Below are 26,497 nucleotides of genomic sequence, written 5' to 3'. Positions count from 1 at the left end.
CTGCTCAACCTCCAACACAACATTAAAGGGCCAACTAGGATCAACGTCCGCCAGGCCATTGAAATGGTTACCGGCGCATGGTGGAAGGTGCCCGCCGACGTTGTGCGCAATTGCTGGCGCAGTGCTGGCTTCACTGAAGCTGACAACACAGCCGATAGATGTGCCGATGATCGTGAGTCACCCATTTCGGCCACTGAGCTGCAGGAGTCGATAAACACGTACAGTGCTTGTTGCGACGCCGCATTCGTTGTGACGGCCGACGATTACGTCTCGGTGAACGACCAGGTCCTAATTTCCTCTGACATTACAACTGACGACATTGTGGAGGCCATCATAGAGAAAAGGGACGCCACAAATGACCAGGCGAGTAGCGATGAAGAGCTTGCAGAGGAGCCAAGCGTTATGACTACCCGCGAAGCGATAGTGGCATTTGACGCGCTACAGATATATATCTCGTCACTCCTTGACCTCGCGCCGCAGCATGCCGTGAACCTCGATAGCATCAGGTCGGTGGTGGTTGCGCATTCAGTACGCCATACTACTGTGCAGAAGACAATTGTTGACTTTTTTTCGCTTATTGGAGTTTAAATCTGTTGTAAATAAACATCGCTGCTAATTCTAATTATTTGCTTACTTTATTCCACTAACTACGGTAAAATGCATTCGTATTTTTCAGTTATTGCAAACTACAACAGCCTGCCCGATGAAATTGAAGCTCTATCATCTTTATCATCATTTAAAAGGCTGCTTAAAAAGTTTCTTCTAGAGTGCTGAATGGTAAATAACAGTCATAGCGAAATTTTTGTGTATTTTTGAGTATTTTTTGTTGCACTTTTGCGTATTGTTTTTCTTGCTGAATGTATGTTTGTAGTGATTGTCACGCGTCTCACGCGGCCGAGAAATGAGGCTCAAGTTGATTCATTCAATGGCAACACAATATATTTACAGCACAAAACCACTGAAATGAACGAAATCATAAACTCACAAGCATATCACACTATACCCAAAACAAACAAGCACAACCTCACACTATCAACACTCTACTCCTAAAGTTACTATAATACATTAACTGTCTCTGTCAGATTCAAGCAAATCCTACCGCCGGTACCACGGTACGATGCCGATGACGTGGCCCAGTGGGTCGGTTGGGTTACGCGTCACCCAACGTCGCCGAACGTCGCGATGGCCCGTGCTGGTGCGTCGTGGTCCGGAGCTGCCCGCTGTGCGATGACTCGGCCTCGCTGAGCAGCGCGGCTCAGCAGGAGGCCAGCAGAGCGAAGCTGCTGGTAATCGGTGGTCTTGAGCTGCCCGCTGCCAGACGGTGCGATGCCGCTGGTGCGTCGTGGGGCACGGCTCGACGGGTCGCCGGCGGTGCGATGCCGCCGGTCAGCAGGAGGCCAGCAGAGCGCAGCTGCTGGTAATCGGTGGTTCCGGGCAGCCCGCTGCCAAACGGTGCGATGCCGCTGGTGCGTTGTGCAGGCACGGCCCGAACTTCCCACCGTTCCTCCAAAGAACCCGTTCCACTCTCTCTGTGCTCCAACTTCGTTCTCCCCGTCTTCACCTCGCATTATATCGTGTGAGGCTCCAATTTGCTGTCGTAGATAACCTTCTCCTCTTCGGTCACCCTGTGTATCTTCTTTATTGGTTCCTTCTGAATCCTCCTTGCCATCCCGTGCGCTGCTGCTTCTTTCTCTTCATCTTGTCTGACAACATCTTCTGGGGCAAATCTCCCTTCGGGTATGGGTTCTTTTGACCACATGACAGTGATGCACTGGGTTTTTATTAATTTATGTTACATTTCACTTTAATTCCTTCTTTTCCTTTTTGCTTCATCGTGTTTTCTCATACTGAGTGAATGTAATTATGCCTGATTTTGTTTCTTGTGGCATAGGGTGTTTAGAAATTTCACCTAGATGCACGGTTTAGTGTTTTCTATCTCGTAAAAATTCCTTAGTGTTTTTTTGAACATTACTATAGTTTTACATGTATAATATTGCCTTTCCTCTTTTTTTTCTCCCCTTCGAGTCAGCCCTAAATATAATAATATTGTATTGCTTTATTGTCAATATTTTTTTATAATTTATATTACTACTCTGCAATGCATATAGCTCTATAATATGCCACTGTATCATATGATTTTAGCGGCTTTCACAGTGTTTTATTCTTCTATGTAATATTTACCGAGGGTCCTGGTGCAGTCTCGATTATGGGATTCTCGTCTGTAAAGTTTTGTTTTGTAACCGTCATCTTCTTGTAAGATTGAATAAACTTTTGCTTTTTATATATGCTTATCTGCTTTATAGGGTGTCAATTTAGTGCGCGACGCATATGGCGAAGTGACGTGTATAACGAACAATTACCACGGTCCCGCACGCTTCGTTATACAAGCGTTTGACTGTACACCAACATTGGTTTAAATCCTAGTGATTCCATGGATCTACACCAACACCTGCGAAAAGCAGGCAAGTCAGGAAATGCACTGCTGTGCATGCTGATCAACCATGGTAACTTTCCTATCAACAGCTTTTTCTGTAAAAGAAAAGGAGTTTACGTACGCATGCCCAAGCAGAACCAAGAACTGTGTGAATACAGCTGTGATCAACATGGACATTTAAAATTTGATTTATAAATTCACTAGCAGGTCTGTTTCAAGGAACTTTTACATTTCACCACATCAAGGTTATTCAACATTCAAGAACCGGTCTATGCATTAAAAGGTGTCACTTGGCTATTACTGGCCTCGCACAAGCCAATGTGATCGATCTGAATACAGGCGATGTCTAGAGATGAACAGGAGCAAGTGCTATGCTCTGCTATCTCCTCACTTGTGGGTGGAAATGTGGCACAGTAAGCTCTGCTTACTAGAGAACTTGCGTGAACAAAAGTTGCATATGAAGGGCATTTCCCCCGTATGCACGCGCCTGTGGGCCTCCAAGTTCCACTTTTGACCAAATGAGAGTGAGCAGTACTCACACTTGAACGGTTTTTCGCCTGTGTGAATACGCGTATGCCTAGTTAAATTGGCCCTTTGAGAAAATGAACGTGGTCAAGCACCGCATCTATATGGCTTCTCTTTTGCGTGCGCTCGGATGTGCCTTGTTAAGAAACACTTAAATCTGGCAGTGAAGGGGCACAAATGGCATGAGAAGTGGGGCTTGCCTCTTGTGCTGGGGGTTGTCTCAACATTCTTGGTGCACTGTGCAGCAGCCAGATCAGCAGCAATGTCCTTGCCACTGTCAGGGCTTGTTCCCACGTCTCGAGTGCTTGAGCTTTCGCTCCAGGTGAGGTCAGCATCTGGCCATTCTTTCACGTGCCCACTTGAAACTTCCGGATGGTAAACTGCAAGTGCAAGCGAGTGCAGTAAGAATGAAATAATGAAAAAACCGGAGAAATGTTACATAAGCAGACTCATGAAAACAAGCTCACATTTATTAGAACACATCCTGTGCCACGAACAGATCATATGTATCAGTATTAGCTCTTGGTAGAATTCAGAAATCGTCTACATAAAACAGCACAAAAAATGTGTGCTTTTTGTGCATCACACGTTCTATAAACTTGACATGAATTAAAACAGATTTCACCTTATGTTCAATTAGGATGTTAAACAGGTTTCTACTTGACTCACTCCTTTTAACGAGGAATATTCTTTCAGTTGTATCTTTCATCTGCGAAAAACATGGTTTTTGCAAGACCAACACACAAGTTAAGCCTCCGTGAGATTTCTGGCACAACAAGTTGGAAGGAAGTGAATTATCACTGCATGGTTAGAATATTGTGATAAATCTATTTGGCCCACTAATTGCAACATTTTAGCTGCACCACGGCCGGCCTTGATGTAAAAAGCTCCCTTTTTGTGTCTCTTGGTACGGTACAACCTATGGTACAAGCTCAGCTACTTATTAAAACTGCATTTACATTTTTTTTCAAGCAGTGGATGCTTAGAAGCTTCACAGCTGATGCAAAAATAAGCTTGCACCAGACTGCAAAGGCATAAACACAATATGTTTGCATGGTTGGAATCACCTCTTCCATCCACAGGCTTGCAGAGCAAGAGCAGTCTTGCCAAATGCGCACCTACTAGACCCTTTGAGCACCAGTTAACGCATAATGAAGGGCCATCTGTGATGCACTGACAGAAAGCAGCTGGTTTACAACAATCAACCACAACAGATTGAGCTTTTACTAGATAGCAACTCTATGGTGTTGAGAAGCAATCAAGTGCAACAAATGGGAGAATGAATTAACCCAATGCTTACAAATAAGTCAAACCTGGCTGTTTTGAAATACATACTTTTTTTCCAGTGGTAGAAACAGCCATACAGCCCGAGCCATTTCCTTCTTATAACTGACACGCTAAAACTTTCAGCTGCAATATACCCTATTAAGTCATAAATAACTTTATACACAAACTCTGACGGAAGTTTCGGCCCAGATACATAGAAACTTATCACAAAACAATCTTATACAGAAAAAGCTACATTAATTGCCAAATATGTGTGAATTAGAGGACATTCACAGCAAAATAGTACCGTAAAATTCCAAGCAAGCGCCCCCCCCTCAGCAAGTCGGAATTACCGGCAAAGTGGAGGGGGGGCGCTATCCCGGAACGGCACCGAAATTCAAGATGGCGGCGACAATGGTTTTTACGAAGAAAAAAAAAACGCAGTGCGCGTGGTTTTAAACTTTCATTAGGAAGATGAACTTTATTACGCAAAAGATGTTACTGTTAGTTACTTTGCCAACCATTGCAAAACTTAGCAGCAAAAAAAAAAAAAAAAAAGTTCACAGCACTCTGCTGCCCCAGTCTTCGGGTGCCACGGCTTGATCTTACTGCTGTTCATCACTTTCGAAACCATCGAAAGACTCCTCAGAGTCTGTAGCAAAAAAAAGTTCGCCACACTCGTCTTCCAGTCCGCCCCGGTCTTCTGGCACCACGGCTCCGACATCTGCCAGCCCGCCGTGCAGGTCGCCGTCCTCGGAGCCATCGAGTGCGTTTGCAATGCCACACCCCTTAAAGCTGCGCGCCACTGTTTCCTCCGGTACAGCAGCCCACGCCTCGGCAGCAAAATCAAGGACCTGCTGCCGCGACGGCTTCTTGAAGTTGCCTTTTGGCGTCGTTCCGCCATCGCAGGGAGTTCGCGGAAGTCCGGAAGGTGCTTACTGCTTCCGCAGATTCCTTGGGCATCCTCTGGCTCTCGTTCATGGCGCGGCGCATTGCAACGCCGAACCGCTGCTTCCACCTGCTTATGTAGTGTCTGGAAGCTACAAAGTTACCCAACTGCATGCTGTTTGCTATTTTCACAGCCTCTTCAGACAGCAGCCGGTTGCTAACGGCGCGTACCGCGCTTCTTTCGCGCTCTAAGAACTCGAACAGCGCATCGTTCACGTACTCGCTGAACACTGGGACGCCGTTGCTTAGCTTCGTCGAAGTTTTGCTTTTCCGAAGTTTTGCTGCAGGAGATTGTCGAAATTCTTCACCCATTCCCGTATGCGCTTTTGGTCGAGCTTGAACTGTCGAGAGGACTGGTGCACGTTTTTCCCGTGCTCTCAGTGCCATCGGATCACCTCGATTTTCTTTGCAACTGTGTAGGAATGCATGACCTACCACCGCCAAAACAAAGTAAGAAAAGGCGCGTAGCATTCGGTTAAAGCAGGATTGGACTGGATTGGATTCTTGCTCCGGCGAGCCAGTGTTGCCTGCACGCGGTGCGTGATAACTGCGCGGAAGGAGGGGGGGGGGCGCTTTCCCGGAACGGCGCGGAAATTTGAAATTAGCACTGAAGTGGTGGGGCGGCGCTTGCACGGGTGGGGGTGCTTGCTCGGAATTTTACGGTAAGTATAAAACTGTGGCAAATGCAGGGCTACCAACCAAGGATGGTGCTATGCCATGTCGATGCTGGTTACATTGTTGCCACCGGTAGATAATTTGGAAGGTGTTGCTTGTGGCAAATTTTCAGCATTATTAAATGCTGCAACAAGCCACTGCAGTTTCATGCACAAAGCATACCCCCACGAAGTGAGGTGCATTGGGGCAAAGGGTACAAGTCAACGTACAGCACTTTTAAGTTCGGTAAGTTCAGACACAGAAACACCTTTTTAAAATTTTGGTTATGGAGCTGACTTTTACAAAAATTCATCACTACACTGAGAACACAAGGCATATTGGAGGTGGCAGACTGCCAACACTGAAATAATTATTTAGAGGCCTTATCATGGGGCATAGTTGCAAAAACTCCATTGAGTAAAAGCTACGCACCCTGGTATGCAGTGAAGCCATTGAAGTAGGCCTACAAGTTGTTCTGTGAATGTTTAGTTTTCAAGACATGCTGCCTTTTTTCAGGAATGTCCAAATGATGATCCATCAGCTGATATGCCAAAGACTTACCACAGAGTCGTTACTAAAAAGCCAGCATAACTGGAAAATTCAAAAAATAGAAACTGGACTTCAGGTAAATAAACCAGGATGCTAAAGTAGCACCACGGCAAAATAACACCCATAAAACGTCTGCTTTTGGGATGCTACATGTAACGAAAGGAAAAGTTGCCCAAACTCATACCCCAAATCAGAGTTGAGTGGAGGGCATTTAAACAAGCTACTACATATTCCTACAAATCAGTTTTGCACACTTAACAAAATGCCTGGGATATGACCCACGCTCAACATGCTACAGATAAATGGACACTATGTTGAGATCTGAAATGTACACGAAATGTTCCTGAACACTGACTTATTTGCATTTCACTTCCATTAAAAAACATCCACTGTGGCTGGACATTGAAGACAGCAACATGTACTCAGCCACAAGGTGGCTAAGCTACTGAGGCACCATATATGCTGGCTTGAGATGCAACTTCACCTATGGGGCTGACCTTAGCAGGGAAAGGAGTAAGGGACTATTATAGAATCTACATAACCAGAAATATTCAAACTGAGACTTAAAAAAGGTAATGTCAGTGTACTTGCAATTACTCTCACTCATTGGGGCCGTCTGCATGTACGGCAGCCTAATCAGACATAGGAAAACAGAAAAATGCACTTTTGAGAAAACCAGGCTCATCTACTGTAGGTGAATTGCTTGCCCTGCTCACTTATTCAGATTCGTTTAGCACTGCACACATAATAACCTGCTTTAAAGGAGCCATGAAGAGAAAACAAAAGTTTGTTTTATTCGAAAGATTAGGTGTTTCATAGTACCCCACGCGCTTTCCCGGAAGCAAATGATCCTTTATTCACTGAGCAATAAGGCGATTTAAGCCAAAATTTTAAATCTCCCGCTAAAATTGCACATTTGGTGACGTGAGCAATGGCGTCACACGGGCCGGTCCATGAAACAGATACTTAGTATGTCGACTCCATATAGCACCCACACGCGGGAGTCGACCGAGACGGCGGCCATTTTAAAAATACTAGTAAAACCTAGTGCACCCGCAGCCCTAGTCATGGAATCGCCTGATCCGGAGAACAAAACTCTCGCCGAGGAGCTCGGGCTTGCATTTAACAACCTCACACCACTTGAACGCTCAATGCTTCTAAGTGCACGAGCGGCAAGAGTTGTGGGATACGCGGTGGACGGGAAAGCGACCATTCCGCGATAGCCACAACAGACGAACGCCCTGCCGTCGGCACCGCTGCCTCGTCAGCCCCGTCGCGACGGACGAATACAGACTGGTACGTATGTGCCGTATTTTTATTACAGTTAATAATAGTTCAACTTCAGTAGCAGTATCGCTTATGCCAGTTGGCCGGTGTCGTGTATGGAAAGCCGTTCGCGCGAGCTCTCTGCTTCGACCAGAAAGATACGAGCGTCAATGCGCGGTGTTTACGGCATTTTCCCCCCAAGGTCAGAGCGCCTCGAACCCGAAAATTCGTCTGCGCGACGGCGAGATGTCGAGCTCGGCCAGGCGGTAGTTTCGTACGCATTGGCGCACACGCTTGCGTGTTCGTTCGGACCTTCAACCGTTTACTCCACCGTTCTTTGTCATAAAAAGAATGTGCAGTATGTTTCACGGGCATTTAGCTCGCTATGCAAACTGTAAGCCCTGCCTAACATGCGTTTGCTTTTGCCGGCCTCCGCCAATCGCAGAGCATTCCCAAGTGACATCACAGGTTCTGTTGCAGAAAATGAGCAGGTGGGTCGCATGGTCATTTCCTTTTTTCCTAATTATGTAGCTTATTTGAGCGAAGTTTGCGTTATAAGTGGTGTCGTTATGGTTCTAACGAGGCAATCTTTCGAATGAACCAAACTTGTGTTTTCTCTTCATGGCTCCTTTAAACCTAGGCTCAATGGAGCGTAAAGGACCCACTCAAATACGCAATCATTACGAGGCAAAAGAAAAAATGAGGCTGGTAACACTAAGAAATATTTGTGACTAAATTTCTTCTCCAGAAATAAATAAGAAGTCTGCAGATTTTTGCTAAGCTCCTTTCTGAGCATAATAAGTCAGTGAAACTAGTCACAAAGTATCCAGTGTAAACAACTCTTGGGCCCTTTGCCGGGCAGAATGGCAGTGTTTCCCTTGAAAAGGCTGGTGTCAGTCTCCTGCAACAGAAGTGGCATATTTAGTTCAGTGTGAAAGCTATTTACACATAGTACGTTCTTTAATTTTAACCCATTGGCATTAGGCATGAATATCAAAGTCCAGAACTGCATGCAAATATTAATACAGACAAAGACAAATAGAGAGGCAAATAACGAAAAAGAGCAAAGTATTTCAAGTAGTTAGCATACAACAAGAAAGCTTGAACAGGCTGGGGTCAAGCTCCTAACAGATGCTGCATATTCAGATTTACACACATGCAATTTCAATTTAACCCGTTAGCACTGCGCACGACAATAAATGACGATTTCAATTTTGAGCACCATGGTCCATTTTGTGTGCCATCGGCGTGCCAGGAACGATAAATTTTCAAACCTGCCAAGTCGAACGCATTCACCTTAACACTCGCTTTTGTGCACGTAAAAGCTGGTGCAGTGATGACCACATTTTGGCCTCCACATTTTTACATCACTGAAACAAAGTAAAAAGGTGTGTTTAAATTCCTTGAGCAGACAACTAAGGAAGCCGTTGCTGTCAGGTACAAGTTGAATCTAACAATCATCTTTTCATTGCAGGAGCAAGGACCTGATGGGTGAAAAAAAAATGGACCACACTGTACTTGCACAAGTCCAGATGCATTCGCTGCACTAAGCAAGCCACACGTAATGCCTGTCAGGAAGAGATAAAAGGCAGTACACCGACATGCAAGCCGTTAAGCGAATAATTAAAAAAGAAAGAACTGTGCATACTAAAGGATAAAGTTACTGTTTTTGTAAAGTTTCTATTCATTTTCCATTTGTCACAATACCTTCAAATTTGTGTGAAGGAATCATTAAGTGAAGCATGGTCATCATTGGTGTTAATTACGTTGTATATAATGCAGCTTTTTTGTATATAACGAGGCGGGTTTTTGCGGATACATAATTTGGCAGATCCTTAATATACAATAACAACAAAAGTGGTCCCAGGAATAAACCCCGGGGAACATCGGATGACACATTCAATACAAACGCGTTGGAGGAATGAAATGGGTCACGTAAAACGCTAGCAATCAAATAAACTAAGGCCGAGTTATTAAAAAGGCAGTAAAGGGTGAATAAAATTTTGTTTTAACTGAAAGATCATATGCTTCATAGTACTCTCAGTGTTTGTTTGACAAGCAACGATTCGCTCTTTCCTGAGAAATCCGCAAAGCAAGCTGGCATTTCTCTCTCCTGCTTCCCTTTCATTTTTTCGTGACGTAGACATCGCATCACAAAAAACGAGCGAGGCAGCGATGCGGTCTGGCAACTGTAGCTTTTTCGTCACAAAGCCATGGCTGACCACCAAGAACGTATCTTCGGCCGAGGAGGCTGGCTTTCACTTTTAATATTTGTCACCGACCGATTGAGAAATGCTTTTCACCACTCTGGCGGCCATTGTGTACACCTACCCCGCCCGCACCAGTTTGGCGTGAAATACACACTCGCTTCCCGCAGCTGTCTCAAGTAGTTTATGGGGCCGAATGGCTGAACTTCAGAGCGGTTCCGCCCAGCCAAAACATAACAAGGGTAGAGCTATGCGCACACAATGTACGAATTATTTATAAATGGTGGCTCGCGGTGAGCGGCAGTACAGAAGTTCAGATTCATTGAATAACCCCCTGCAGCAATTACCCTAACCTTTCACGGGCTACAAGGTTTGAACAGTATGTGGGCACGCTTTACCGATGGCAACATTCGCATGCGGAGGATGGATTAGAATCTCAGGCTTGTCGGGCTGCTCAAACACCTGCGGTGCACCACCTTGTCTATTTGCCGCTTCCTGCCGGAGATATTGCTTGCAGAAGCACGGGCATTCGCCATGGTAGGTTATTGACTTGGCTAAATGAGCACCAATGCTATTTTAAAACGAAACTGAAAGCGTGATGGCTGAATGAATAGTGAGAAAAGCAGCTTGCCTCGCAATGTATATAATCTGTTGTCTATATTTACGTCAGCTCACAGAAAGCTTTGCTTCACATTTACTTCGTGTGCTCAACCACTTCGGAATTGTTTATTTTAGGAAAACAATTTATATATGCTTTTCCAATGGGCTCTCGCCATGCACAAATACGTATTGTGACGTCACAAACCATAGTACCCAAAAGCTTGCCCATTGCTGGTATTTTCTGCTTTATAAAACAACTGCGAGTTGCGAGAATGGTGAATTTGGATTCCTGGCACATTAATCTATTGATACAGGCCAACTTGTTTCCACCCTTTAGTGTCCCTTTAGTATAAACGCGAACTTTATGAAGAAGTTTTGTGTGAGTAACGGGGTCGAATGCTTTGGATAGGTCTATGAAAATTGCATCTATTTGGTTTCTCTTGCCAAAGAGTGTAGGCAATGTCATGCGAAAATTCGACAAGCTCAGTGATTACGTGAAATCTGCGACAGAAGCTGGATTCAACGTTACTTTAAAAAAACTCCGTAATATAATTAAATATTAAATGTTCAAGAAGTTTCCATGATTGAGATGTTAACGAAATCAAACGAAAGTTTAATGGTGCCTGCTTGTTGCTGTATTTCAACATGGGAAAAATTGTTGCCAATTTCCAAACTAACGGCACTGTCGAGGTAAAATCATGGTCAAGTACTGGCCTGTTGAAACACTATTAGAACAGAACAGCATTGTTAATTCCATCAGGACCACAGCACTTCTTACTGTCCAAGTGCAAAATTAGATCAAAAACCCCCTCATCAGGTACAGTAATATCGCCAATTGAGAATTATGACTCGTGTGGAAAATCAGGCATGTTGAAGTTGTTCGTTATACTGACTGAAAGTACTCATTTAATCCAGTGGTGATAGCTAATGAGTCGCTTGAAGGGACATTCTGTATAAGAACAGTGTTAGTAGAGGCCGAAGAGGGCAAAAATTGACTTTAAAAGTTTTTATGGTTACTTCTCAGTAGACCTTGTAATGTAACCCTAAAAGAGAAGCCTTTAGATGAATTCATTTAGATGAATTCCTTGGCATTGTTAAATACGGCGATTTTAAATGGACCACGGTTTTGCACGCTTTAACCTCACAACACGACGTAACAGGTGAAGTATGTCACGCAAGATTTAAGGGAGGCAGAGATGTTTCTTTTGTGTCTTAAGTGGGATGAAGCACTCGAGAAAGGTTGCAACAATACTTCCAAAAGAAGCCATAAAGGAATTCACGTCATTAGATTAACTGAGCTGTTTAAAATCGTCAAAAAGAATAGCTTAAATAATCGATAATGGAAGAGTTGTTGGCACGCGAAAAATCAGGAATTCCTGATTTTTCCCGCGTCTCAGGAAGCCTGCCTGATACGGATTCGGTATCAGGCGGGCTGGGGTGAACTGAAAATTGAAGGTCAGACTGCAAAAATAACGCAACGCCTTCTCCTTTTCCACGTTGCCAATCAGTTCTGTTGCCAATCAGTTCTAAAAACAGTGAAACTTGTTGGTGTTATTTCGCTGTCATGAATGTTATCGTGTAACCACAACTCAGTTGCGCCAACGATATGCGGTGAATGGGTAGAAACGAGGCAAAGGAAATTAGGATAAGCGAATGAGTGAGCCATTATCAGGGAAGGGCTTAGCTGCTTTCGAAATTCTTTTCAATGTATCTGTATCTTTATCAAAACGTCTTCTGAAATGCTTAAGTCAAAATCTTTAAATTTGAGGCCATTTTATGGATGTTGGTTTTTTCCGTGAAAGTCAATAACTTTCATCATAACCGGGCAAGAAGCATGTCTTTGGCCAATTCTGTGGCACTTTTATAACCGGGCATTCGATTTCAAGCGCACATTATCCCTGAATTACATGAAAATGTAGGACAGCAGAAGGTCATGGGTTTTATCAGGTGCCTCATTTTTTCCCGTAATTTACTTTTCATGTTGGTTCAGCGTTTCCATTAACGATTTTATTTTCAATTGTGTTTTTATCTCCGGACTCTGCTGGCAGCGTCCTCTTGTTTTTCTTGTCCTTTTCTTTTTAACGTTTCATGTTTGTCTTCTTCCTGCTGTAACCCTAATGTCTGATATCAGCGTAGTCTGATATCTGATATCAGCGTCTGGATGTCTGATATCTGATATCAGCGTAGTCTCCCCGCATCTGGTGTAGCAAGCCCTGTCCCTAGCAGGGCTGACCTCACCAGTTCACATTAAAGAGCATTCTCTCTCTCTCTCAGGACAGCCATGCTGCAGCAAGTTATTACGACAGGAACAACTTTCTAACTCATTGTTGCTCAAGAAAGTCGGTTTAATCTGGTTTTTAGCTGCTGAAGCTCACTTTCTCCTTTGCCACTGAGCGCGCAGCAGGGGGAAGGGTGGTGGGAACTAATCCCAATACAGATAATACTGCCTCCAAATGCCCATCTCAAGTCCCACACACAGGGAAACCTCAAATGCGGCATATTTAAGCAGTCTGGACTTGTCTCAAAGTGGAGCAGGCTTGACAGCTGTTTTTATTTTTGCCACACCAAGCACGTCCATAATGTTTTATACAATAAACTGCAGATAGCGAGGTTTGTTTCAATTTAAGTTGCCTTAAAAACAACTACTGTCTTCCTGTAGGAGTAAATCGCATGCTGAAATGTTGGAAACTTCCAAAAAAGTTCTAACAGATGTCTCCTAAAGGAAAGAGTTTAGTGGAAAAAGGCCACCGAAATTCAGACTTCCAAAAACAGTTGGGACCTTACTAATTTTGTGTTGAAAGACTAACATATTCATAGTTTGAGTGGTGTTTGTTTATAATTGGTTAGTATAGGGGCCAATTTCTCTATCTTTTCACATAGAGGTGCATTGTAAAAAAATGAACATTAAGGTCAATCGCTCTCAAAATGTCTTTTTTTTGGCTGCCTTGCAAGCAAGCCTTTTGGCTCAAGGATGATTAGAACTTTTTGAACCTCTTTACAAGTAAATAGAAATCTAAATACAGACAAGAGAAAAATAAACCACTGCTTTGTTTGAAAGTGTGGCCGGTTGGGCCAACTGGTCCCTAGGGTCGAATGCATATGCAGATCAAGACTAAGCAATTCATGCATGGGACAGGACAAACGGTGTGTGCAAATTATCAGCAGCAACACTGCATCCTTTGGGAAATGTGTACAAAACCATAACAGCCTGCCCACGTGTGTTTAAGAGGGCACTAGAGGCAGGCTTAGTAAATATATCTTCTTAAAAGGTGCGCTTGCTGTCCGTTTATTCTGTCATGTCTTTAAATGGCTAGACGAGCAAGCAAAGTCATGAAAGGACATCTTTCAGGCAACATAGTTAAGTGCAACCAATCAAAACAGAGCCATTGGTTGCACAACGGGAACAGAGATTCGTTCGAAGTAATCTTGAGGGGGCACACTGGTCTTAGAAACTTTTTTTTTGTTTTCCAACCAATTCTGACGAAACTTCATGGGCTTGTTAAGTTTTTTTAGCTGATTTCAAATATCTAAATAGTTTTGATGTGAGATAACTAGTTTCCGAGTTAATTAACCAATCACCATGATTGTTCTTGAGAACAATACGAAAAAAAAATATTCAACAAAAGATTACTAAAGTTGCGTAGAAGAAAATACGGGAAGCAGTTTTTTTGCAATCACATACACGTTTACATCAATTTTAACTTCTAAGTTTGAACTACTCCTGCTAATGAATTAATAATAATACTAATTAAACAACTACTGAAGCACAAAATGCAGAATCTGCTTGCCATTGCGCATAGTTTAAACATTCAGCTTCCCAGTGCAAATGAAGTGATCTTCCTAGCCGCACTACTTGCTGGGGTGTACCTCTCGAGAATTTTGTATCACTGCCATACAACTCGTGGCGAAAAAGTGGGGAGTTATGGGAAAATGATTTCTTTGTCGAAATCCGGCCTCTATGGCTTTTATAAGTATCTCGTACTGTTCTACATACGGAATCTCTAGAGGAAAAACTGCAAATCAAGAGAAAACTGCTACCTAAAAAATGCTTTTTTGGGCAATTTTTTGTACCAGAGACCTAGGTGCCCCCTTAATGCAACCGCCACTGCAATAGAATGGTCAGAGAGGAGCTGGAAGTAACAAGAAGGCACATAGAAATGAAAATACAACGGAATTAAGGCTACCGCCCAACCATGATCTGTGCTTTACCAAACAGACCATTCGAGCTGCGGAGAAAAAACATCGGTGTACTGCCTCCCGGTGCAGCACATGCGGCCGAGATAACTACGTGCACATACACGTTTTTTGCTGGTCAACGCATGATAATGTTTTTGGTTGGAGCCACCCCGCCCAGAAGCTGTGGAACGTGGCACCTAGTGGTGCCGTTCGCAGAGTGAGCAGCTGTCAGCGAGCAATGGGGAAACCCTGCACTCTTGTGCAGAATTTGCAATGTCTTTTGACGAGTTGTTCCCACAATTCCCACAACATGATTGAAAATGAAGACCCCTTAATGCTCCTGCTGCACTCATTTTGCTACCCTTAACATGAGCCAACACATGGTGTCACTGCATGCTGCAGCTGCTCTCACCATCAAGCTGCTCACTCTAAGAAGAGTTCCATATTCCTGAGCATCCAGGTGAGCTCAACAAACAAAGATGTCGGAGGGAATCGAAGAGCAAGCATGCATGTGCACCCAGCTATCTCGACAGCAGGCTCTATATTAGTAGGTGGGATGGCGGTTTTTTACCAGAGGAGCTGTTTAACCTTGAAGTTGGTTCGGTGGCATCAGCGCAAAAAATATCCCCCCCAAAAAACTCCTCCAGCACGAGGGCCCTGCTTGACCTTTGCGCAGCTGTGTAGGCGGAGCCAAGCGACGCCTAGCTATGATGTCACTGCACCATTGCACATCACCTAGTCACTCTACAATATGCACATCGCTTAGACTCCCACAAAACATGGCTTGGCTGAAGAAGTGTGCCACTCCCGAGGAAGAAAAAGCACAGCGCAAATGCCGGCGAGTCACTCCTCGAGAACATGAGACAGCTACGATCCAACCCCGAGTAGCGCGCCAAAGCCACCTCACCTAAATGGCAGCAAAGAGCGGAAGATCCTAAGTACCCCGTTTGTGATGTGAAGCACAAATGCAATCGCCAACAAAAATACCCCGGACATTGAGTAATGCAGAACTTCCAACGTCAAACCAGCAAATCCATGGTTGGCCCAAACAGCCAGTTCCAGTGCGAATTCCTGAGCAACGAGTAAACTTTGCCGAGTTTTTTAGGTTTAGCAATTTTCTTGCTAGGCTAAGTGCAAAGGTCGACTTAATAAGGTTGGCCTTCACAACTCATTCTGACATGCTTTACAGTGATGCTTTTATGCGTTAACAAAACTTGTTGAGCTAGTTGGTTCATGCTTCATTTGAAAGAATAAACGGGACGCTAAACAGATGAAGATGAAGTAGACACACAGGACATAAACAGACGCTTGTATATGTCCTTTGTGTCTACTTCGTCTACTTAGCGCTCCTTTTATTCTTTGTGAGTGTTTAAGGATAAGGCAGAACAGTCAACACAGCTCACCCCTGCCATGAACTCAATGCTCCTGGATAATATGTTGTCTTGTGAGGAAGCTCAAGCAAATTTCTGTGACTTCTCCGAGTCAGCTAAAAAACAACACTCACTTATGCATTAGTACATTCGTTCCAGCTGACCCAGCTGTGCTTCTCATCATGACCCAGAATGAATAAATGCAATGCCCGCTTCATGCACAATATCACTCGCGCACAATATCCCTGAATTCTGTCAACGGGTTCAATAACTGAGCACACAAGCATGTTTTGGTCTACCCAAATCATCCACACAGAATTTTTAGGTGGCTCACTAAAGCAAGTTCTGGAAGACAAAGTGGCTTCTCTGCAATGGGCACAAGAAAGAAGCATATGGTCATATTGCCTTTACAATACAGAATGCCATTGACCTCCTAATGTAAAACAAAGCCTGGTACCTTCTTCATCAGTCTCCCGAAAAGTTTTAGGCACAAATTCAGTTAGTGTATACCTTGCCGTCCAACAACAGTTGTGAATAGTGATTTCTATTTCTGGAAATTATCAAGTTTTCTGCAAGGATACTTCAGAAAGGATACATGTCCTGGGCTTGGTGAGGATGCCAGGATGACAACAGGCAAACATGGAGGTGAGCAGTCGAACACTTCCGTTGCTGCCAAGAAGGAGCGGCGTAGAGACCTGTTCATTTTCAGAGATGAAGACGGCATTTTTTATTCCCCAATTACTTTAAGTGGACACAAAACTAAGCAAACATTATTAAAGGAGTAGTGACACAGAATTTGAAAGCTGAGGTAACTTATGTAAAATGCTTCCTTTTTATCAGGAGATATCTCCTGGCAAGTTTCAACAGTAACCGTTCAGTATAGCATATTTTAAATCCCGTTTAATCTTTGCCCACACGAGAAAGCCCAGAGTGGGCCAGCATGACATCATTTGCTCATTGCTACATACTGCCGACGTCAAGGCTCCTGTGACGTAGCTGACATGCTGGCTGTAGTTGGCGCGAGCTGCTACGCCGTGTATCACATCATGGTTTTGGGACTGACATCATGCTGCCCGGACGCGTGGGAATAGTGAAGACCTCGGCCGGTATGGGCGTGTGCTCGCTAGAGAGGTATAGGCCAATGCAGGGACATAGCCAGAGGAGGTTTGGGGGGTTCGAACCTGATCCGAAATTTCTTCCAGGCAGCACGGGAGCCAGACTTAGTGCTTATTTTGGCAAATCTTCTTCCTTGTACCCCCCCCCCCCCAATTCCAATTAAAAAAATTAGGGCTACATTTTTGGGTGAGTGTGCTCGAGTTTTTTACGGAAGATGTTGGGTTAATATACTAGGTCTTTTCGATCTGGCCTGCAGTGCTTCTGCAGGCCAACCTTTCTGCAGTGCTTCGTCCCGCTGAAGACAAAAATTACGCCCATCTTCCCGCGAGGGAACCCTGATATGATGCGACGCATCATGAGGGAAGGTTTGGACTGATGCTGGTATTGGATTGCGTCAGTCCACTCGCTGAAGGGACTGTCGCTTCCATCACGTCTTCATCAGAACAATCAAGTCAAGCACGCAGTCAAGCAAAGTGACGCGAAGTCGAACGAGAGCGAGCGCTGACTGAACCACCGCAGCGCGCTACCCGCTTTATATTCACAGCTCCTGAAGGAGAGGATACACTTGCGCGACGGGAGCGGAGCGAAGGGAGCGAAGTGCACGCACGCAGCTGTTTGTGATAATGAGACGGAGTGAGAGTGTTGCGCACAGCTGTCGGAGAGAAGAGCGGAGGAGAGTCGCGCATGCGCAGGTGGCGTGCGGTCGCCGACGACGCAGGAGGGACAAGCCTCAGAGCAAGAGATGCATCGCATCTAAAAAGAAACATCTCTGCCTACCTTAGATCTCACGTGACATACTTCACCTGTCACGTTGTGCTGCGAGGTTAAGGCATGCAAAAAGGAACTGTGGTCCACTTAAAATCGCCGAATTTAACAATTCCACAAAATTCATCTAAATGAATTCATCTAAAGGCTTCTACTTTAGGGTTATGTTACAAAGTTTGCTGAGAAGTGACCCTAGAAACTTTTGGAGTTGAATTTTTGCCCTCTTCGGTTTCTACTAACACTGATTCTGATTGTGGGGTTTTAACGCGCCGACGCAACGCAGGCGATGAGGCGCGCCGTAGTGGAGGGCTCCGGATTAATTTTGACCACCTGGGGATCTTTATCGTGCGCCGAAATCTCGTACACACGGGCGTTTTTGCTTTTCGCCTCCATCAGAAAAGCGGCCGCCGCGGCCGGGAATCGAACCCGCGACCTCGTGCTCAGCAGCGCAACGCCTTAGCCACTGAGCCACCGCGGCGGGTCTTCTACTAACACTGTTCTTACAAACAATGTCTCTTCAAGTGACTCGTTAGCTATCACCACTGGCTTAAGTGAGTACCTCCAGTCAGTATTTTTAACGAACAACTTCAACATACCTGATTTGGCGCATGAGTCACAATTCTCAATTGGCGATATTACGGTACCTCATAAGGGGACTTAGTATCTAATTTTGCACTTGGACAATAAGAAATACTGTGGTCCTGATGGAATTAACAAAGCTGTTCTGATCAGATATTGTGTTTCAACAGGCCAGCACTTAACCATGACTCCGAGAAAAATTCTTATCTACCTCGACAGTCCCGTTAGTCTGGAAATTGGCGACAATTTTTTCCCATGTTGAAATCCAGCAACAAGCAGTCACCATTATACTTTCGTTCAATTCCATTAACATATCAATCATGAAAACTTCTTGAACATTTATTATTTAGTCGTATTATGGAGTTTTTTGAAAGTAACGTTTAGTGTGATTCTGCATGGCTTGTCACAGGTTCCGCGTAATCACTGAGCTTGTCGAATTTTCTCATGACATTGCCTCACTCTTTGACAAGAGAGACCAAATAGATGCAATTTTCATAGACCTATCCAATGCATTCGACACCGTTACCCACTCAAAACTTCTTCATAAAGTTCGCGTTATACTAAAGGGACACTGAAGGGTGGAAACGAGTTGAACTGCATCAATAGATTAAGGTCCGAGGAATCCAAATTCACCATTCTCACAACTCTCAGTTGTTTAATAAAGCAGAAAATGCCAGAAACATGCAAGCTTTTGGGTACTACGGTTTGTGACGTCACACAATATTTGTGCACGGTGAGAGCTCATTGGAAAGCATTCAATTTTGTTTTAAAAAAGCATTAATGCGCATTTAGCCAAGTCAATAACCTACCATGGTGAACGCTCGAGCTTCTGCAAGCAATATCTCCGACAGAAAGCGGCAAAGAGACAAGATTTACCGCAGGTGTTTGAGCGGCCCGACAAGCCTGAGACTCTAATCCGTTCTCCGCGCGCGAATGTTGCCATCCGTAAAGCGTGCCCCCATCCAGCTCAAACCTTGTCGCCCGTGAAAGGTTAGGATACTTACTGCAGGGGGTTATTCAACGAATCTGAACTGGTGTACTGCCGCTCACTGCGAGCCGCTGTTGATAAATAATCTGTACATCGTGTGCGCATCTGTTAGGTTTGGCCGGGCGGAACCACTTCGAAGTTCAACCATTCAGCCCCAAAGACTACTTGAGACAGCTGCGAGAAGTGAGTGTGTATTTCATGCCAAACTGGCGCATCGCTTAAGAGAAGAGTATATAAGATAAAGGATGCTTCTTGACTTGGTGCCTAGCAGGGCTTCAAATTTTGCACGATATTTGAAACGGCGCTTGTCGCTGCTTCGTTCACGGCCAGTGTGAAGTCTACATGGCCTGAGTAGGTGCACACAATGGCTGCCAGAGTGGTGAAAAGAATTTCTCGTTCGGTCGGTGACAAGTAATAAAAGTGAAAGCCAGCCTCCTTAGTCAAAGATATGTTCTCGGTGGTCGGCCATGGCTTGGTGACGTAAAACCTACTGTTGCCACACCGCATTGCTCCCTAGCTCATTTTTTGTGATGCGATGTCTACATCACCAAAAAATGAAAGGGAAGTGGGAGAGCGATGTGCCAGCTTTCTTTGCGGATTTCTCAGGAAATAGCGAATCATTGCTCGTTGTACAAACGCTGAGAGTGCTACGAAGCGTATGATATTTCAGTTAAAACAAAATTTAATTCGACCTTTAGTGCCCCTTTAATTACACGGCCTTAGTTGATTGGATTGCTAGCTTTTTTGCGTGACCGCTCCCAGTATGTTTCATTTCATTCCTTTGACGCGTTTGTAGTGAATGTGTCATCCGATGTTCCCCAGGGTTTATTCCTGGGGCCACTTTTGTTATTGTATGGTAAGGATCTGCCAAATTATGTATCCACAAAAATCTGCCTCGTTATATACAAAAAAGGCTGCATTATATACAACTTAATTAACACCAATGATGACCATACTTCACTTAATGATTCCTTGACACAATTTTGAAGGTGTGTGACAAATGGAAAATGAATAGAAAATTTACAAAAACAGTAACTTTATCCTTCAGTATGCACAGTTCTGTTTCTTTTAATTATTTGTTCAACGGCTCTTCCCTTCATCGCGTGTCTGAATATAAGTATTGTCATGGTCTGAGCACATTGAATATACATGCAAAAGAGCACTAAAAAAAATTAGGCTGCCTAATTGTACATTGTGCTAAGCTCTCCGTGGAAAAACATTGCTAACATATAAATCGCTCATCCAGCCCATCCTAGAATATGCCCGCACCGTCTGGAACACTTATGAATTATCTGAAATTAACATGAATCAGTTCAAAACAAATCAATCCTTTTTATTTGCCGCCGTTTCGATTGGAGCTTTTCACCGTCATCCTACCTTGCTACACTAGGATTACAACCCCTGCCCAAACGCCGTAATTGCGAATGGCATAAACTTTTGCACATTCATACGAATGCTTCATGTTATTTTTTACAGAACAATTTGTCCCCTGATAAACTGAAATGTACTAGAAATAGTCGCAAACTTAACCTAGCACCTTTTTAACCACATACTAATCTTTTTAAGTACAGCTTCTTCCCCCTAACAATTAAAAAGTGGAATTTACCAACAGGTGAACTAACAGGTCATTGCCCCCTCCCCGCACGGGGCACCTTGAGGAATCTTGGTGACGGTGAGTGGCGACACCCCGTACCCCGAGCCCCCCATACTTAAGCTGTTACCTACCATGGCGAGAAGTTGAAAGGTGAAGGGTTAGAAGCCGTGAACGGTGGCCGTCGGAGCCCTGATCAAGCTCCGGCCGATGGGCTCCCTGTCTGTCTATCAGCTGGGAGCTCCGGGACCTCTTTGACCATCAGGGTAACGTCAAAGAAGAAAGTACCCCAGTTCCCTGCTTTATACTATGTCGCATGGTATTTTCGAAACCCTCTCTTCGAAATGATCGGGCCCCAAAAAGGGCCCGCACCGATGTAATTTTCAAACCTCTGCCCAACATAAAATTTAACACCCCGGACAACTTTCCTCGCTTCTTAGTGATACAATCTAAGAACAAGGAATCTCCAGTTACCTGCAAGTCAGTCTTCTTAATTGCCAAGTTCATTGAGAGTGTAGTTTGTGCGAACTACAAGGCAAAGAAGCTGACATCGGGGGACGTGCTTGTAGAACTATCTACTAAAAAACAATCTGATAGTCTCTTGAACCAGACCGACCTACTTGGCCTTGAAGTAGCTGTAACGCCACACCGGAGCCTTAACAGCTCGCAGGGCGTCATATCTGAGATGGACCTGCTCAATGAAAGTGAGTCTGACCTCCTCGAGGGCATGCGTGACCAGGGCGTTACTGCGGTAAGAAGAATAATGATCAGACGCGATGGCAAAGAAGTAAAAACGAAACATGTGATCCTAACTTTTGACCGAAGTGTCCTACCAGAGTCTGCCACTGCAGGCTTCCTTCATTGCAACGTACGACCTTACATACCCAACCCACGCCGCTGCTTCAAGTGCCAGCGGTATGGGCACAGTACTACCACCTGCCGCGGAAAACTGACATGTGCCAAGTGCGCAGGACATCATGACCCTTCAGAGAACTGTGCTTCTAACGTATTGAAATGTGCCAACTGTGAACAACCCCACGCTGCATACTCTCGGTCATGTGCTAAATTCAAAGCCGAGAAAGAAATCATAAACATGAAGGTCACCCAGAACATTACCTATCAAGAAGTACGACAGAAACACCCAATGTTTTCGCAAAGGTATGCCGATGCAGCTCGCCGGGGGGCGGAGCGGCGTCTAGTCACGGCGGCCACCCAGTACTGCGAAGCAGACTTGGTGCCGTCCCAGCCCCCCCAGGTGCTGCCCAAGGCAGCCCAACCATCCGACACGACACATGTGGCGCCCGCAAGTGTTGTGTTAGCTGCGAGTGTGAGGAGTGACGGCTCTGCCGTCAATCCTCCTCTTCCAGCTGCCAGACTGCAGGCGGCCATGGACGTAGATGTGGTCGGTCCCACGACCACTTCTGTGTCCAACAAACAGTCGGGGACGGCAGGGGCTCCTGCCTCCACTTCGAACATATCCCGACGTGGAGCCCGCAAGGACTCCATCTCGTCACTGTCACACCACTCAGATGATGACATGGAGGTAACACCGTCTCTGCCAGTGCCAAAGGCGGAAAGAGAACAGCACACCATGGTGGGCCGAGGCAAAAAGCCACCAGCCACCCGTGTCACAAGCCCAAGTCAGAACTGATAGATAGTATACATCCAGCACGAGTCCTCATCTACACCAGGTAAAATCTCCTCCCTAAACATTTATGGTAGCACAAATAATTACACAGTGGAACTGCCGGGGCCTTATTAAAAACCTAGATGATATATATGAAATCCTACACAAAACGCAATCAGCCATCCTATGTTTACAGGAGACACACTTGAAACCTAAGCACACCAATTCCCTGAACCAATACTCAGTATTTAGGAGAGACAGAGATAGCTGCACGCACTGCTCTGGTGGCGTAGCTATAGTTACGCAAAAATCTATCCCTTGCCAATCTCTTCAATTGCGTACCGCCCTAGAAGTGGTTGCAATCCGGGCAATTATCGCTCCGAGTCTGTTTCGATTCCCGCTAGGGGGCCGTGGTTTGCAGTCGCACCCCACATCGGCTCCGCTTTTTGACCCCTGTCCTGCAGGCTACACGCCTGCCCTGACGACGAACTGTGTGCTACGGCGCTCGATACATCACGGCGACCCCCTGGACACCATTTTTGTGGTACGTGGTGTATTTTGAGCGAACCAACGAGCTCCTGAATTCTGCGCCCAGCCGACGGCTCTGCTAGGCCTCATCAGGCCTAGCACCCTCGACTCGGCGCCGCTGCTGCACGTGCGCTCCTCGCCGCCAACTGCAGCGCGCCACGGGCAAATCTCGCTTCGCTCATGGAGAGCATCGTGGAAGGAGAGGAAATGGACCCCGCGGAATTCGAAAGGCCTGGCTGGGCAGAAGTTCGCCGCCGTCAGCGGGCCCTGCATGCGGATTCTAGCATTCCCGATCAGCAAGTAAGCACCCCCGGAAACCGCTCAAGTCAGCGGCCTCAGCGAAAGCGCCCAGCACAACGGACACCGCCGGCCACACCGCTTCCCCCTGAGGATATTAAGATCGTCCTCCGCCCGCGTGGCGGATTGGCCCTAACTTCCGTCGCTCAAGCCACCCTCGCGGATGCTATCCAAGCCCAGGCAGGAATTGCACCAAACAGGGAAGACCAAATACGACCCCAGTACGTTGCTAACTATGTCATTGTTAGCACGCCCTCGGAGGAACGCCCCCATAGGTACGCAAGCATTGCCGCCCTCACGCTTAGAGGGAACCTGTATGAAATCTCCACACACGTGGCCGCCCCATCCAACACGGTCACAGGAGTCATCTTTAATATTCCTGAGGATGATAGCCCCCAACAAGTGCACGACAGCATATGCACTTACAACCCGGAGCTCCCCATTCTGGACGCCAAGCGCATGAACTCATCCAACATGGCCCAGATATTATTCGACAGCCAAAAAGTCCCCTTCTGGATCCGATACCACTCAACGTTATACCGCTGCAAGCCTTTTCGTCGAAAGACTGAAGCGTGTCTTGCTTGCTGGTCCCCCGGTCATCGACAGGACGTGTGCCCCAAAGCCCGTGATGCCCCTCGCTGCCCTCGCTGTGGGGCCCCCAATCCCGCTGATTCTCATCCGTGCACCCCGAAGTGCATTGTCTGCGAAGGGACCCATATCACTGGCTCCGCCGACTGCCCACGCCGATACCAACCGCGGCGACGTGCACCCACCTACGCTCAGATTGCCTCGGCGGGACAGTCCTTGAATGACACTCAAGACCAGAAAAAGCAACAAACTCGTCCGCCCGTGCCTCCGGATGGACTGTTCCGACGGCTCGATAAATCGGCAGGACCCGAGACCCATGCACACACGGGAGTACCACTGAAACCCCCTCCGAGACAAGGACAAGTGCCGGCTGCTCCGGACTCACAGGTGAGCTGCCCCGTCGCTCCCGCCCACTGCTCATCTAACTCTCCACCTCTTTCCCTTGTCTCGCCCGCAGACATACTTAAAGAGCTTAACGCGATACGGGCTGAAATCTCCCTCCTTAGAGAAGAAAATGCGGCTCTCCGCAAGGAGAACGAAGCCCTGAAAGCGCCTGATTCCGCCCTGCAGGACACTCCCTCCTTTCCCACTCCTCCCCCTCCCAAACGTAAGGCGGTGTCGGACGACTCCATTCCTGACGCAGTCCTTCCATCCCCTGAGGAATCAGTTAGACAGCAAATCTCTCAGGTTGAGGCTTCCTGCAAGCAGGCGTTAGCAGAACAGAAAGCAGAATACTTGAGCATTCATGAGACAATTCAAGCCAGCATGACAAACTTGCATGCCAACATCGAAGCCCTGCGCTGCGAACTCCACTCCAGCATACGTGATCTAGTGAACAACATCAACTCTCTCACTGGCCCTAACCAGATTCCAATTCCCAACTATGGCCCAACCGCTCAGTAACAACATAGGGTCCACTCGGGTCTGGCAGAGGAATTGCAGGGGGTTCCGTCCTAAACGACATGCCTTGCAACTCCTCATACAGGCAGCCGAATCTCGCCCTATGGTTATAGCCTTACAAGAAGTAGGTACCATGGCTAAGCTCCCTGGTTACAGGGCTTTTCAGGGCACGGATAACACTGCAACAGCAGTCCTAGTCCACCGCAATATCCCCGCTGAACGGATGCAATTTGATAGTATCCCCATTCCCCACGATTTAGTGGTTCTCTACCCACGTAAACGGGAGGCTGAGCGGCTATATATTCTGAACTTATACAGCAGCCCTCGTTCAACAGCGCATACTTTTAACCACTTGTTTCTTCTCACCAAGCAAACAGTAGGCTCACACGCTCTTCTTATTGTGGGCGACTTTAATGCGCCTCACACGGCCTGGGGATACCCTCACTGCACGCGCAAGGGTAGGCTCCTCTGGGATCACATCCAAGCACATCGGCTTGCTATAGTATCGGATCCGACGATTCCAACACGAATTGGCAACAGTGTACAAAGAGACTCATCTCCAGATCTCATCTTCATTTATCATGTCACGGACGCATGCTGGTCCAACACCAATGACACATTAGGTAGTGACCACTTCATTCTTCAAACTGATGTCATTTTAAAACGCCCCCTGCGCTCCCATCCGCGTCAGACGCATCTGGCAGATTGAAACGAATTCCGAGAGGTGCAGCAAGCCCACGCCCCTCCAGAGATCACCCCTTCGGGTCTCGAACAGTGGGTGAACCAACTTCTTACTGATGCCCGAAGCACGCGCACTCCAGTGGATCCCGATATCCCATCCGACACGGTAGATACCCATCTGCAACACCTACAGAATGCCTTCCGTAGCATCCAGCGCACGTGGAGGAAAAATAAACGCAACAGAAAATTAAGACTGAAAATGGCTAAGCTAAATACTGAAATAGAAAACTATTCTGTCCAACTTGCTGAGAGTCAATGGCACGAAATTTGCAATAACATGAAAGGAAACCTTGGCATGAGGAGAACGTGGTCCCTCTTAAGACACCTCTTAGACCCCGCTCGCGCAAAAACAGAACAGGGTCATCGGCTCACAGCCATCGTACAAAAGTTCCCGGGTACTAATCAGCAACTAATCAATAGAGTTTGCTCCTTATATCTTCCTTCAGGAGACGCTCAGCAGCTTCCATCATATCAAGGAGCACCAAATAATGATCTAGATGCCGCCATCACGGAGGCAGAAGTGCGCAGTGCTCTTCTGGCTATCCGCCCAGGATCCGCACCGGGTCCGGATGGAGTGACCAATAAAATGCTCCGAAACCTTGATGATCCTTCAATCTCGGCTCTTACGGAATACTTCAATTATTTTTGGGAACGCGGTACACTCCCTTCCGAATGGAAACACGCTAAGGTCACGCTCATCCCGAAACCTGGAAAGCCCCTTACCATTGATCATCTCCGACCCATTTCTCTCACATCATGCATTGGTAAGGTCCTGGAGCACA

General features: G+C 46.1%; 1 protein-coding gene across 2 annotated transcripts in view; it reads right to left on the bottom strand.

The window, feature by feature from the left end:
• LOC144159086 (uncharacterized) overlaps nucleotides 1–26,497 on the bottom strand; it is a 50,139-nt gene that overhangs the window by 11,375 nt on the left and 12,267 nt on the right. For both annotated transcript variants that reach the window (XM_077690357.1, XM_077690358.1), the window contains one exon: nucleotides 3,160–3,339. In XM_077690357.1, the coding sequence (XP_077546483.1) occupies nucleotides 3,160–3,339 (180 nt within the window). The remainder of the gene's footprint in view (nucleotides 1–3,159; nucleotides 3,340–26,497) is intronic.

This window comes from Haemaphysalis longicornis, unplaced genomic scaffold (assembly GCF_048455015.1).
Source record: "Haemaphysalis longicornis isolate Haplotype H1 unplaced genomic scaffold, Haemaphysalis longicornis Haplotype H1 scaffold_10, whole genome shotgun sequence".
Taxonomy (NCBI): domain Eukaryota; kingdom Metazoa; phylum Arthropoda; class Arachnida; order Ixodida; family Ixodidae; genus Haemaphysalis; species Haemaphysalis longicornis.
Note: the sequence above shows the minus strand (reverse complement) of the source record. Positions and strands in the feature narration are given on the sequence as shown.